Source organism: Anolis carolinensis, chromosome 4, assembly GCF_035594765.1.
Source record: "Anolis carolinensis isolate JA03-04 chromosome 4, rAnoCar3.1.pri, whole genome shotgun sequence".
Taxonomy (NCBI): Eukaryota; Metazoa; Chordata; class Lepidosauria; order Squamata; family Dactyloidae; genus Anolis; species Anolis carolinensis.
In genome coordinates this window covers 176,856,240-176,871,350 of record NC_085844.1, presented here as the reverse complement: position 1 = coordinate 176,871,350, position 15,111 = coordinate 176,856,240, and the positions used below count along the sequence as shown (strand labels likewise).

Genomic DNA, 15,111 nt, shown 5'->3' with positions numbered 1-15,111 from the left:
TGCCCCACCACTTTCACTACCTTGCCATATTATGCTGGGAGTTGTAGTTTTCAAAAGTATTGTGCCTTCTCTGCCTCACCACTTTTAATTCCCCTGCCTCCATGCAATCGAATGATGGGAGTTGCAGTTTTCTAAGGTCTTGAGCCTTCTGTGCCCCACCACTTTCACTGCCTTGCCATATTATGCTGGGAGTTGTAGTTTTCAAAAGTATTGAGCTTTCTCTGCCCCACTACTTTTAACTTCCCCAGCCTCCATCAATAGAATGCTGGGAGTTGTAGTTCCTCAAGGTCTTGAGACTCCTGTGACTCACCACTTTCACTACCTTGCCATATTATGCTGAGAGTTGTAGTTTTCAAAAGTATTGAGCCGTCTCTGCCCCACCACTTTTAATTGCCCTGCCTCCATGCAATAGAATGATGGGAGTTGCAGTTTTCTAAGGTCTTGAGCCTTCTGTGCCCCACCACTTTCACTGCCTTGCCATATTATACAGAGAGTTGTAGTTTTCAAAAGTATTGAGCCTTCTCTGCCCCACCACTTTTAATTACCCTGCCTCTATGCAATAGGATGCTTGGAGTTGTAGTTTCCCAAGGTCTTGAGCCTTCTCTGCCAAAATGTCTTGAGCCTTCTCTGCCCCACCACTTTCACTGCCCTGTCTCCATGCACAGGATACTAGAAGTTGTAGTTTCTCAAAGCCTTGAGCCTTCTCTGCCAAAGAGTGTCCCACTAAAATCTAACTCCCATGATCCCACAACCATGGCAGTTCAAGTGATGCCAAACCACATTCATTCCCTAGTGTGGATGCACCCTTAGTGAAGCGTGTACATCAGGGGTCCTAAAACCTTTTAAGCTGAGAGCCAGTTCATGGTCCCTCAGACTGCTGGAGGCCGGACTATAGCTAGAAAAATAAAATGAACAACGTTCTCTGTACACTGCACATATCCTATTTGTAGTGCAAAAAAAATTGAAATAACAATACTATATTTAAAATGAAAAGCAATTTAAACCAACATTAACTTACCTGTATTTCAGTGGGACGTATGAGCCTGCTTTTGAGAAAGTCAAGTTAATTAGGATTGTTGTTGTGTGCCTTCAAGTAGTTTCAGACTTAGGGTGACTCAATAGTTTAGAACAGGGGTCGGGGAAATAGCCTTAGTTTGGGGACCCTTGGTGGAGATATTGAAGGGAAATACATATAGCAGGGAAATACCACATAAACATTGCATAAAGTTGGTGCCATAGTGGAAATGCAATCCGCCAGTATACTGAGCATTTGATCCATTTAGTTGCTATGGCAGTTCAACTGGTGTCAAATGATTCTACTGATTTAATTTAATTTAATTTTCTGATTGATTTGATTTTCCTGATGGTCATGTGTCTTATTTGTTTTAATTAATCTGACGTGGTGGTTGTTAGAGTGGTCTAGCATTTCTGTGTGCTCAAATGATATGCTGTGTCCAGGTTGGTTCATCATGCTGGACCACTCTAGCAACCACCATGTCAGACTACACAGAGTAGCCGTGTAAATCCACAGGCATGTGGACAAATTCAACAGAAAGGAGGGAACCATGAAAATGAACAGTATTAAGAAAAACTCTAAAATCAGGACAGTAAACAAAGAACAACACCCAGAAGACAGGGAAATTCCAGGGAAGAAACAATCAGGGCCAGTTTACACCTCCCAACAAAGGATTCCCCCAGGCAGGAAGCAGCCATGCTTTGAAGCTACAAAGCCATTCAATGCTAATCAAGCTGGCCAATTGCAACATTCATACTTGTCTCAGGCAGACAAGAGTTATTTTTTCCCACGCTTAACCTTTCAGAGATAAAAAAAAACCCGCTTGCCTAGTTTCCAACATACCTCGCAACCTCTGGGGTTCCCTGCCATAGATGTGGGCAAAATGTCATGAGAGACTGCTTCTGGAACATGGCCATACAGCCTGGAAAACTCACAGCAACCCATTATTATTGTTATTGACACAAAGACATAGTATGACAAAGCCAATGAGATATATATCTTGATTTTGTATAATAAAATCACAAGTTGAAAATTTCCCAAGCGTTTAGAACTGTGTGATGTATTTTCGGATTATTATTATTATTATTTTATTGTATGACACAGCAAACAAGATAGACATGCTGGATTTCATATCACAAAATCACAAGTCGAACACTTCCCAAGTGTCTAGGACTGTGTGATGTATTTTCGGATGATGCGTGCAGATCCCGGTAGGGTGGCCTTTTGCAGTTGGCAGATCATAATTTTGTCAATGTCTATTGTTTCCAAATGCCGGCTGAGATCTTTTGGCAGGGCACCCAGTGTGCCCATCACCACCGGGACCACTTGCACTGGTTTCTGCCAGAGTCTTTGAAGTTCAATCTTGAGGTCCTGATAGCGGCTGAGTTTTTCCTGTTGTTTTTCGTCAATGCGACTGTCACCTGGGATGGCAACATCAATGATCCAAACCTTTTTCTTTTCCACAACTGTGATGTCTGGTGTGTTGTGTTCCAGAACTTTGTCAGTCTGGATTCGGAAGTCCCACAGTATCTTTGTGTGTTCATTTTCCACAACCTTTGCAAGTTTGTGATCCCACCAGTTCTTTACTGCAAGGAGGTGGTACTTGAGGCATAAGTTCCAATGAATCATTTGGGCCACATAGTTGTGCCTCTGTTTGTAGTCTGTCTGTGCGATTTTCTTACAGCAGCTGAGGATATGATCAATGGTTTCGTCGGTTTCCTTGCACAGTCTGCATTTTGGATTATTATTATTATTATTATTATTATTATTATTATTGTGTAGATGCGCCCTCTTTCCTTTTTCCATTGGCACACTGTTCCTTCAGGTAGCACATTAACCAAAGTGTGCAAGTTTGCTTTAAGTAGGCATGAATGAGTATAAGGCCACATTGATGCCATTATGGGCATAAATACACTGACCCCTTGGAATCTGCAACGGTGCGTCTACACCAGGGGTCCCCAAACTTTTTATCCAGAGGGCCGGTCCACAATCCTTCAGACTGTTGAGGGGCCGAATTATCATTTGGAAAAAAATACAAACAAATCCCTATGCATACTGCACATGTCTTATTTGTAGTGCAACAACAACAACAACAAAAGAACAATACAATATTTAAAAATGAAAACAATTTTAAACAACATAAACCTATTAGGATTTCAATGGAAAGTGTGGGCCTGCTACTGGCCAATGAGATAGTCAAGTTAATTAGGATTGTTGTTGTTGTTGTTGTGTGCCTTCAAGTCATGTCAGATTTTGGCCGAGCCTAAGTCTAAAATTAATTAATTATTTACTGCATTTATTTACTACATTTATATCCCGCCCTTCTCACCCCGAAGGGGAATCAGAGCAGCTGTATGTACATACAATATATTATATTATTAGCATAGCACAATATTAGCATTATATATTACTATATTGAACTATACCACTATACTATTCTATAATATGTAATATATAACATATAATTAATATTATTATATGGTATTACTATTAGTATTATATTGTATAACATAAGATTATTATCAATATTATATGTATATACAATATATTATATTATTAAAACTGATATAAAAATATTATATTATAAAACTGAGGGCGGGGGCCAGGTAAATGACGTTGGAGGGCCGCATCCGGCCCCCGGGCCTTAGTTTGGGGACCCCTGGTCTACACTGTCCAGTGAGTGCTATTTGACACCACTTGAACTGCCAGGGCTCAATGCTATGGGATCCTGGGAATTGTAGTGAGCCATGGCAGTTCAAGTGGTACCAAACTGCACTCATTCATCGTAGATGGACCCATAGCTCAATCCATGAGGAAGGAGACCAGTTTGGGGAAGGCTGATTTGGAGCACTGTCGCTTTAAGGGTCGAGGCGGAGCGATGGAGCTCAGGCAGCCGCCCCGGCTGCTTGAGCTCCATCACTCCGCCTCGGCCCTTAAAGCGACAGTGCTCCAAATCAGCCTTCCCCAAGCTTTTGACCTTTGCACAGTGTTATCTTTCCCGGGGAAGAAGCTGCATAAGAGCTGGAGAAAGGCGTTTGCAGTTGAGCAAAAAGTCAGCAGCAGTTGCATTATTAGCCCCACGCGGAGGGACGGACGGTTCAGGGCCATGGATCCATCTCGGCTCAAGAGAGTCTTCGTGGTGGGAGTCGGCATGACCAAGGTAATGGGAAGGGTCTGGGCCGGGTCAATGCTATGGCATCCTGGTAGTTTTACAAGGTCTTTAGCCATCGCTGCCAAAGAATGCTAGTGCATCACCAACTTACAAACCCTAGGATCCCATAGCATTGAGCCATGGCAGTTAAAGTGGGGTCAAACCGCATTTATTATGCAGTGTAGATCAGGCATGGGTAAACTTGGGCCCTCCAGGTGTTTTAGACTTCCACTCCCACAATTCCTAACAGCTTATCGGCTTTTAGGAATTGTGGGAGTGGAAGTCCAAAACACCTGGGGGGCCCGTTTGCCCATGCCTGCTGTAGATGCATCCAGAACCTATTGATCTACTCACATTTGCATGTTTTTGAACTGCTAGGTTGACAGAAGCTGGGGCTAACAGTGGGAGCTCACCATGCTCCCCGGATTCGAACCACCGACCTTTCGGTCAGCAGATTGAGTAGCTCAGCGGTTTAATCCATTGCGCCACCAGAGTCTCCACATATTCTCTACCTGTCCCTAGATTGAAATTATTGCAAAATACCTACTCAGGCTGTATTGTTGTAAATGTGAACCCTCACTAAAAGCCAGAATCTATCCTGGAAAAGATGTTAATAAAGTTAAGCAGGGACAACTAGAGCTGAATCTACACTGCCATATATCCCAAGATCTGATCCCAGATTATCTGAGTCTCCACTGCCATATAATCTGGGATAAACAGAGAATCTGGGATCAAAACCTGGGATATAGGGCAGTGTAGAAGGGGCCGGTTATTACATGAATGGGAGACAGTCATGCGCTGCAGGCTATATTTCAAAGGAATGAACTGGCAAAACCACCTCTATGGGGTCCGAATAATGACCACATTGCAGGTAGAATCTGCCAACCCTGATTTTCAAGACTAGAGCAGAACTATGGAATGTGTCTTTTAAAGTTACATAATTATATATCAAAGTTCACATGGGATGTATGCACACAGTGAAATGGATGCAGTTTGGCACCACTTTAACTGCCATGGCTCAATGCTAGGGAGTCATGGGAGTTGTAGTTTGGTGAGGCACTAGAACTCTTTGGTAGAGAAAGCCAAAGACTGCAAAACTCTTACTCCTATAATTCCATGGCTTTGAAGCATAGCAGTTAAAGTGGCATCAAACTGCATTAATTGTACAGTGTAGATGCACCTTTTGGTGGCAATTAAATATATTCAGGCATTGAATTGTGTATGGAATCTGCCCTGAGTCCCTTCGGGGAGATAGGGCAGAATATAAACAAAGTAGTAGTAGTAGTAGTAGTAGTTGTTATTATTATTATTATTATTATTATTATTATTATTATTATTATGTTTGCCACCTCTTTGTTACAGCAGATTGTTAGTATAATATCTAGCATAAGGGAATACTCTTGTTTTTAAGCAAGGAATTATGCAACATCAAACCTTTGTACTATCTGTTACTGTGTGGATCAAGAAGCACCTCTACATTCACAATGCAGGGAAAGATTTGAGGGAGGAGGGGAAATAATTCACATGGAGAGACTATTTGCCTTTTTTCTTTTAACAGTTTGAAAAGCCGGGGACTCGTGACAATTTTGATTATCCTGATATGGCTAAAGAAGCAGGTAATGATCAGATATTCTTTGTAAAAGAATATAAACTTTATATTATAAACCAACCGCTGGGCAGTTTTCCCAGTCCTGTAACCCTGACCGGTTCCTACAAACAGTTGCACAGCAGTGGGTTGTTGTGAGTTTTTTGGCTGTATGGCCATATTCCAGAAGCATTCTCTCCTGACGTTTTGCCCACATCTATAGTATGCATCTTCAAAGGTTGTGAGTTGCACAACAGCCAAGTTTCACAAATTTAGGTGTGCCTGAGCATTAGGGATCGTTTGCTTGGGACATCATCAAGGAGGAAGGGAAGTTGGAACTGGCAAAACTCCATGTGGTTCTCTTTTCCTAAATACTTAATTGTCTAGAGAAGAATGGGGATAGAAGCAAATGTGAAGTTAACTACGTTTACCCCATCATTATAAATTCTATTATTTTTATATGAGCTCCCTAATTTTGCATGATTTTAGTCTTCCAGATGTTTTTTGGCCAATGGTATGGGATTATGGGAGTTGTAGTCCAAAATATGAAGGACCAGATTTTTTCCATCCCTGTCATAAAGGGTTGGTAAAATTTGCAGAAATGAGATTGTCCTATGTGTCAGAATGATCATGATAGATATTTATTATTGAGCTTCTCATCACTTTGCTAGGGCCTCTGGGCTGATGCATAGCATTAATAAATTTTTACTTTTAATGCCTGAAGCAGTAATCGCCAATCTTCTGAAGTTTCTGTGATCTGAAGTTCAAACTATCTGGAGAACTAAAGATTGGGAACCACTGTCCTGAAAGATTAATATTACAGGGCAAGTGGGAAACTAATTCTCCTACTGTCAATTGTTTGTCCTCAAACCTGGCACAGCCTGGATGAGGTTAGATAACAGCAAATAAAAAACAACAACAAACAAAATAATAGTAATAAACAAAGGATGCCCCAGAGGCAGGAAGAAGACAGCAGATAAGCTTTTCAATGCTAATTAAAGTGATTAACTACACACATTCACACTGACCTCTCTCACCCTAGACTTTCCACAGATATATATTAACCTCTTTGCTTAGTTTTCTCCATACCTCACAACCTCTGAGGATGCCTGCCATAGATGTGGGCGAAACGTCAGGAGAGAATGCTTCTGGAACATGGCCACACAGCCCGAAAGACATACAACAACCCTGTGATCCCGGCCATGAAAGCCTTCGACAACACATTAGTCATCCCACAGTTTTTGCTAGTAGAATTTATGTCTCTTGAGGCAAAGGGAACCGATTGGCTTGAACATTATTCTGTGTAGGGCTGAGTATCAACTAACATTTCATACTCTGGACAAACTCTGGGCAAGTAGTCTCCTAAGACATGGGAACCTTATTAAACTTGATCAGAATATAACATATATGCAATTGCCATATCGTTGGCACCTATTTTCAGGATTACAGCCACTTGAAAAATATTGCCACAACAGCTTTGCTTATTTTAAAATACCACATACGTAACACTGGTTATGGTGGAATGCATGATGCATCCATCTACAGTATCTGTAATGAAATATTATAATAACAGCAGACCTCTTGTCTGAACAGGCCCAGGGTTTTAAGAAATAATAATCCTTTCTGGAGAGTTCATGAATGTACTTGCACTCCATTTGCTTTTAAAATGTAGTTTCCCTCCCCACAAAGAGTTCCTCATTCTGTTAAAAAAATTGAATATTTTTATAAGGAGTTTTTATTTTTAAAAAATTTATTTATTCAGGTCAAAAGGCTCTTGCTGATGCAGGTGTCCCATATTCTGCTGTGCAACAAGCATGTGTGGGCTATGTTTTTGGTAAGTATGTAATGTTCCTGTTAAGGATTTGGACTTTTTTCTGTACGTGATTCATTATGCCTTCATATTGAGATACAGTGAATGTAGCTGCCCAAAGACACAATTCTCCAAAACTGAGAAGCTTAATGCTGAGTTCTAACATTAACTGCTAGACATGCTAGGTATTCTGTACTCTAAACTGGGATATATGGAGGAAAATAATATATCAACATTCCTGAGTGTTTTGTGATTTATGTTCCTGCTAGATTGATATTCTGTCTGCAAATTATTGAAATTTAGTTGTATTATTAGCATCTTACAGTATAAAACAAGGAAGTCGTGGAGAAAGAAAATAATGTGAAGGGAAAAAACCTTTAAGATTAACTCGTTTGTACTTTAGATAAAACCCAATTCCTAAATGCAGTACAGTGACATTAAAGCTTTGGGTTATAAAGTACGTTGATATAATAGTTAAGAGTGAGAAAGTATGTAACAGGATCCAGAAAAAAATCAAAATTATTTCCCTTGTCCTAAATTTTCGAAGGGCTGGTCAAGGTGATACAGGTCTTTCAATCATTGTAGATGCGTGAAAGAAATCTAATTAAAAGTTAAAACTTTCTGAGAAGACTCCTTTCATTATATGTCAGGTTCTACAAATATACAAAAGCTTGCTCTAAATTAAAAACCATTATCTTTTTTCTCCCTTACCCTTCCTCATTTTTGTCTACAAGTTATATAGTATGTTCTGTGTAATTTTTGGGGTTGTTAGCACTCTAAATATGGCATTCTTGGTCCTTGATATAAAGCTTGTTTTTAATGAGTACTTTTACTCAAAATTGGAGCTGAGCTGCTGAACTTGCTGACCGAAAGGTTGGTGATTCGAATCTGGGGAGCGGGGTGAGCTCCCACTGTTAGCCCCAGCTTCTGCCAACCTAGCAGTTCGAAAACATGCAAATCTGAGTAGATCAATAGGTACCGCTCCAGCGGGAAGGTAATAGCGCTCTATACAGTCATGCCAGCTACATGACATTGGAGGTGTTTATGGACAACGCCGGCTCTTCGGCTTAGAAATGGAGATGAGCACCAACCCCCAGAGTTGGACACGACTAGACTTAATGTCAGGGGGAAACCTATACCTTTACTCAAAACAACACAGACCTTTGAATTAACTCTGTGCAGCTAATTAATGCAGATGTGTGCAGTGGTTAATTCAGAATTTAAGACAATTTGGATAAGATGCAGGTATATAGGAGGCTATGTCATTAAGTTTGGAATAGAAGGGATATAAATAAACATAATACTTGGAAAAAATCATAGATAAATGTTCTCTTCTTAACGGAGAATGTGGATAGCTCTCCCAACCTCTAACCCAGAACGCCTGCTATTGACTTTACCAATCACTGTGTTAACAAATGTTGAATACTTTCCCCCATTTTATTAGGAGAATAGAGAATGTGATATAACTTTTCTTAACAAAGTGACTCTACACTTTGATTTCTTTACATAAAGGTGATTCAACCTGTGGCCAGAGAGCTATTTATCACAATTTGGGATTAACGGGTATTCCTATTATTAATGTTAATAACAACTGCTCAACTGGATCTACGGCATTGTTCATGGCCAGACAGTTAATACGAGGAGGTGAGTTTTGTTATTTGCTTCTACCAAATATGTACAGAATGATTTATTCTGTGGATGTTTTAAGGAAAAATTAGAGAACCTTTTTACAAAAATAGTTTTAGGGAAGGAATGGGGAATTTTGATCCCATGGGACAAACTCATACCTCTAGGGACCTCACTCCAGACCTCCAGCTGTTCCCCCAGACAAATTTGTTTGCCCTCCACTGCATTAAAACCATTCCAGATGATTGATTTTCTTTGTCATGTACTCTCCACAGCTGCAAAACTGCATAAGTAGTAAAGGAGAATGCCTGAATGCAAAAATATCTTCTTTATTCTTTCTGTATCAAAAAAGAAGAAAAGGCAAGGGCCAGATCTATAATTCTTTTTACCTTTGACTTTGGCTGTATCCATTGCTTTAATTCAGATCTCGACAGGAAGACTATTCCTTACCCACTGTGGGCATTTAAACATAGTCAAAACAAAAAACAAAAACAAACCAATAACAACAAAAATATCATCTTCTGAATATTTAATTTTTATTTTCTACTGGTGAAAATTTGCTTAGCAAAATCAAGGAAGGATAAGGATATGCTGTTGGGAAGGTTGTGAGTGGGATTTGTTTGGGGGTGCATTTTTAAAATGCATTTTAATTGTATTTATTATATTTAACTGTATTTTAAGGAGCCCCCAGTGGCACAATGGGTTAAACCCTTGTGTCAGCAGGACTGCTGACCAAAAGGTCAGCGGACCGAATCTGGGGAGCAGGGTGAGCTCCCGTCTGTCAGCTCTAGCTCCCCATGCGGGGACATGAGAGAAGCCTCCCGCAGGATGGTAAAACATTAAACATACAGGTCTCCCCTGGGCAACATCCTTGCAGACGGCCAATTCTCTCACTCCAGAAGCAGTTTTCAGTTTCTCAAGTCGCTCCTGACATAAAAAAACCTGTATTTATCCTAACACACACAGTACTATTTAATTGTTTTTAAATTTTTGTATTTGCTTTGTTTTAAACTAATCAAAGTGTGTGGTTGTTAGCTGCCTTGAGTCCCCTTGGAGAAAAAGGCAGGGTATAAATAAAGTAAATAAATCAATCAATAAAATAAGTATAAGAAAGTCAACACTGATTTTCTAATGAAGACATTCCTTAGTTCTGATCTTTGAGTTGTTAACATTGCAGCTCACTTACCTGATAAAATTCTTGTCAACTGTAGCATAATTCTGTGCTTTAAAATTAAGCAGAACATTTATGTGTATAACTTCATGTGTACATAGATATATACATAGATCTATCAGAAACAATTACAGTGCTAATGGTTAAATAAAATGAATTCCTACTTAAGTCTCTTCTCTTTCCTCCACTCTTCAAACGCATCAGTTTTGCTATGAGTTTGAATTTTGTCATTTGGAAACAAGCTGGTAAACCTTTTTACATTATGCAACAGAATAAACTGTGCAATGTCACATGATGTTAAAATCCTAAAAATACATTTTTAAAAAAAACAGGTTTCTGGTCTGTTCTTGCCTGGACTAAAGTTTATAATATACAGTATATTCAAGTTTAAAACACTGATTAAATCATACATTTTAAGAGTCCTGTAATTTATATTTAAGGCTTGGCTGACTGTGTCCTGGCTCTTGGATTTGAGAAGATGGCAAAAGGACCCCTTTCATCAAGTGGCGTAAGTATCTAAACATGTAAGGAAATAGTATTGAAGGGATACTAGATTATTATTAAACTGTACCAGAGGGAATTCAGGCATGTTCTGTTCTCAACTGTGGGTTTGTTACTAAGGTAACTAAAGGATTTCCTCCCATGTTGGAACTGTATTTATCCAACACTCAAAATCATAATTATTATTTCTGAAAAAATGTGGCTTTCTCAAGCAATTATCATTATTATCATTATTATTATATGTAGAATCATAGAATCATAGAATCATAGAATAGTAGAGTTGGAAGAGACCACATGGGCCATCTAGTCCAACCCCCTGCTAAGAAGCAGGAAATCGCATTCAAAGCACCCCCGACAGATGGCCATCCAGCCTCTGCTTAAAAGCCTCCAAGGAAGGAGCCTCCACCACGGCCCCGGGGAGAGAGTTCCACTGTCGAACAGCTCTCACAGTGAGGAAGTTCTTCCTGATGTTCAGGTGGAATCTCCTTTCCTGTAGTTTGAAGCCATTGTTCCGTGTCCTAGTCTGCAGGGCAGCAGAAAACAAGCTTGCTCCCTCTTCCCTATGACTTCCCTTCACGTATTTGTACATGGCTATCATGTCTCCTCTCAGCCTTCTCTTCTGCAGGCTAAACATGCCCAGCTCTTTAAGCCGCTCCTCATAGGGCTTGTTCTCCAGACCCTTAATCATTTTAGTCGCCCTCCTCTGGACGCTTTCCAGCTTGTCAACATCTCCCTTCAACTGTGGTGCCCAAAATTGGACACAGTATTCCAGGTGTGGTCTGACCAAGGCAGAATAGAGGGGGAGCATAACTTCCCTGGATCTAGACGCTATTCCCCTATTGATGCAGGCCAGAATCCCATTGGCTTTTTTAGCAGCCGCATCACATTGTTGGCTCATGTTTAACTTGTTGTCCACGAGGACTCCAAGGTCTTTTTCGCACACACTGCTGTCAAGCCAGGCGTCCCCCATTCTGTATCTTTGATTTCCATTTTTTCTGCCGAAGTGAAGTATCTTGCATTTGTCCCTGTTGAACTTCATTTTGTTAGTTTCGGCCCATCTCTCTAGTCTGTCAAGATCGTTTTGAATTCTGCTCCTGTCTTCTGGAGTGTTAGCTATCCCTCCCAGTTTTGTGTCGTCTGCAAACTTGATGATCGTGCCTTCTAACCCTTCGTCTAAGTCGTTAATAAAGATGTTGAACAGAACCGGGCCCAGGACGGAGCCCTGCGGCACTCCACTTGACACTTCTTTCCATGATGAAGACGACGCATTGGTGAGCACCCTTTGGGTTCGTTCGCTTAGCCCATTACAGATCCACCTAACCGTCGTTTTGTCTAGCCCACATTTTACTAGTTTGTTTGCCAGAAGGTCGTGGGGGACTTTGTCGAAGGCCTTACTGAAATCCAGGTACGCTACATCCACAGCATTCCCTGTATCGACCCAACTCGTAACTCTATCGAAAAAAGAGATCAGATTAGTCTGGCATGACTTGTTTTTGGTAAATCCGTGTTGACTATTAGCAATGACCGCATTTGTTTCTAAGTGTTCGCAGACCACTTCCTTAATGATCTTTTCCAGAATTTTGCCTGGTATTGATGTGAGGCTGACCGGACGGTAATTGTTTGGGTCGTTCTTTTTTCCCTTCTTGAAGATAGGGACCACATTCGCCCTCCTCCAATCTGCTGGGACTTCTCCCGTTCTCCAAGAACTCTCGAAGATAATTGCCAGTGGTTCTGAAATAACTTCCGCTAGTTCCTTCAGTACTCTTGGGTGTAGCTGATCTGATATGTACTGTCCTTATATCCCACTTTTTTCTCTCCCAAAGAAGACTCAAAGTGGCTAACATTAAAAATTATAACAATGTATAAATTAAAACTAAAACAAACATTAAAATATAATTAAATATAGGACTATTAAAATACATAGTAAAAGCCAATAAAACTTTAAAATATATTAAACTACACAAAACACAGCATCTCCTGGCTCAGTCTTAAAAACTTTCTTTTTAAAAACACTTCCAGTTCTCTCCATGTATTTCATCCCAGTAAGGAAAGGGGTATTTGGTGAAGCATTGGTATCTGTCCGTTACGAGGAGCAAGTATTTTGTATCTGTGCAACTGAAGCTAAGTTACCTACTACATGTTCATCCCTTAATCGGTCATCTTCTTGCATAGCAGTGTTACTGCACTACTGAGAATCAAATGAACCAGATTCCTGAATGACTCTTCTGTATGTTAAATGTAGAACAAAAGATGTTCCAACATTTGTTTCAACCTTCCACAGGGTATCTAGCATGGAGATTATTGAAAGGATGTTTTCAAAACATCTTCATGCTAGCCCACAAGAGCACACTAGAGACATTCCTTCTGTTTTGTATTGCCTTGCTGTGGCTAACATATTCAACTCATTTGTTCCAGTCCATGGACAGGGTGAATCCAGTAGACAAGCATTTGGAACTGATGGTAAACAAATACGGCCTAGCAACAGCACCAGTTACACCACAGATGTTTGGAAATGCTGGCAAAGAACATATGGACAAATATGGTATGAAGTGTTGTCAAATGTATTATATCCATGAAGAATATGATTCTGATCAGAATCCATAGTTTTTATGTTGACCCACAAAAGAATAAAGGTTCCTCTAAACCAGTGGTTCACAACCTATGGGTCCCCAGGTGTTTTGACCTACAACTCCTGGAAATCCCAGCCAGTTTACCAGCTGTTAGGATTTCTGGGAGTCAAAGGCCAAAACATCTGGGGACTCACAGGTTGAGAACCACTGCTCTAAACACTACTCTAGAAGGGGAACATTGTGGGGAGGAACATAGTATTTAACTTTTTCCAATGTTGTGTATAGGACCACATAGTTGGTCTTGACTTCTGTTTTCTAAATAACAATAACGGTATATTGAATGACACCATCAATGATGTGCCAGATTACTACTCAAAGATTCATGTACCAGAAATTTGAACTCTTGAAGAGGCATAATTTCTGTTGCAATGCATGGGTTTTTGAAGTTCTGAATTTGTTTGGCTTTCATGACTTCCTAAGTCATAAAAAATGGATGCACTTGCAGATGACACCCTACTACAAGCAGAAAGTAGAGGGGAAAATGGAACAGCTACTGAAGAAAGTGCAAAGGCAGGTTTGCAGTTGGACAAATAGAAAACAAAAATAATGACAAAAGGCAATTTACATGACTTGAGATAGTGTAAGATTTTCTATATCTAGGCCCAACCATTAATCGAATTTGGGACTGCAGTAAAGAAACCAGAAGAAACCTCGATCCTGGAAGGGCAGTTATGAAAACTAGAGAATGTCCTGAAGATATATCATTGAATAACAAAGGCAGGATTGTCCATGCCATTATTTCCAATTTCTATGATAGAGAATAAGCTCACTTTGAAAAGTGCTGGGACAGAGTTCTGCAGATAAGCTGCATTGCCAAAAAACAAGTATGCCTTCTAAGTTACCTGTTAGCTTCTGGCAGTCTTATGAATTTGATAGGGTTTTCTTAGGCAAGGAATATTCAGAGGCTCTTTCATCTGAAATAGTCTACACCTCCAGGTATTGCTTGTCTCCCACCCAAGTATGAGCCAGGGCAGACTCTTCTTAGCTAGATCTAGTGTCTCAAGGGTATTTACGGTCCTTCTTCATTCATAGGGCCACTCTGAGTTGATGTCAGCTTGATGGCAGTTGAAAACAGCTTGCCTCTAATGCAGAAGAGCTTCTGTAGGTTTTTGAGGCTATGTGACTGAACTTATGCACTTTATTTGCTTGGATTCAGACAAGTCTGGGTTATAACAAAATCAGCATTTCGTAGACATTTTATACTAGCCAAGGAGGGATTTTGAAATACAAGGGTTTTAATTAATCCTGCCTCTTTGGCTTTTTAGGGACAAAACCAGAACACTTTGCAAAAGTTGCATGGAAGAATCACAAACATTCAGTTAATAATCCGTAAGTACAGAATTATATATAATATGCGCCTTCCTACAGCACCTGATATTTGTTGGTGGTCTCCTACCCAAGTACTAGCCAGGGAAGACTCTGCTTAGGGTTCAGAGGCAGTATTGCTCAAAATTGGGTAGGCAGCTTTAGAAAACATGAAGTTTTAGCAACCAAGACATCTATATATTAAATTTTCACAGCCTAAAACATAGTGGCCACATATCCAATTCTGTTTTGGTTTTTTCTAAATCTTAGAGTGGAGATTAAGGGCACTCCTAAATCACAGATTTGTTCCTCCTCTT

General features: G+C 40.1%; 1 protein-coding gene across 1 annotated transcript in view; it reads left to right on the top strand.

Moving 5' to 3' along the window:
- Positions 1–3,878: 3,878 nt before the first annotated feature.
- The window catches only part of scp2 (sterol carrier protein 2), a 39,684-nt gene continuing 28,451 nt past the window's right edge, over positions 3,879–15,111 (top strand). Inside the window, exons 1-7 of the mRNA XM_003220291.3 lie at positions 3,879–4,175; positions 5,725–5,782; positions 7,514–7,585; positions 9,074–9,205; positions 10,799–10,866; positions 13,275–13,401; positions 14,755–14,818. Of these exons, the coding sequence (XP_003220339.2) occupies positions 3,894–4,175; positions 5,725–5,782; positions 7,514–7,585; positions 9,074–9,205; positions 10,799–10,866; positions 13,275–13,401; positions 14,755–14,818 (803 nt within the window). The 5' untranslated portion in view covers positions 3,879–3,893. The remainder of the gene's footprint in view (positions 4,176–5,724; positions 5,783–7,513; positions 7,586–9,073; positions 9,206–10,798; positions 10,867–13,274; positions 13,402–14,754; positions 14,819–15,111) is intronic.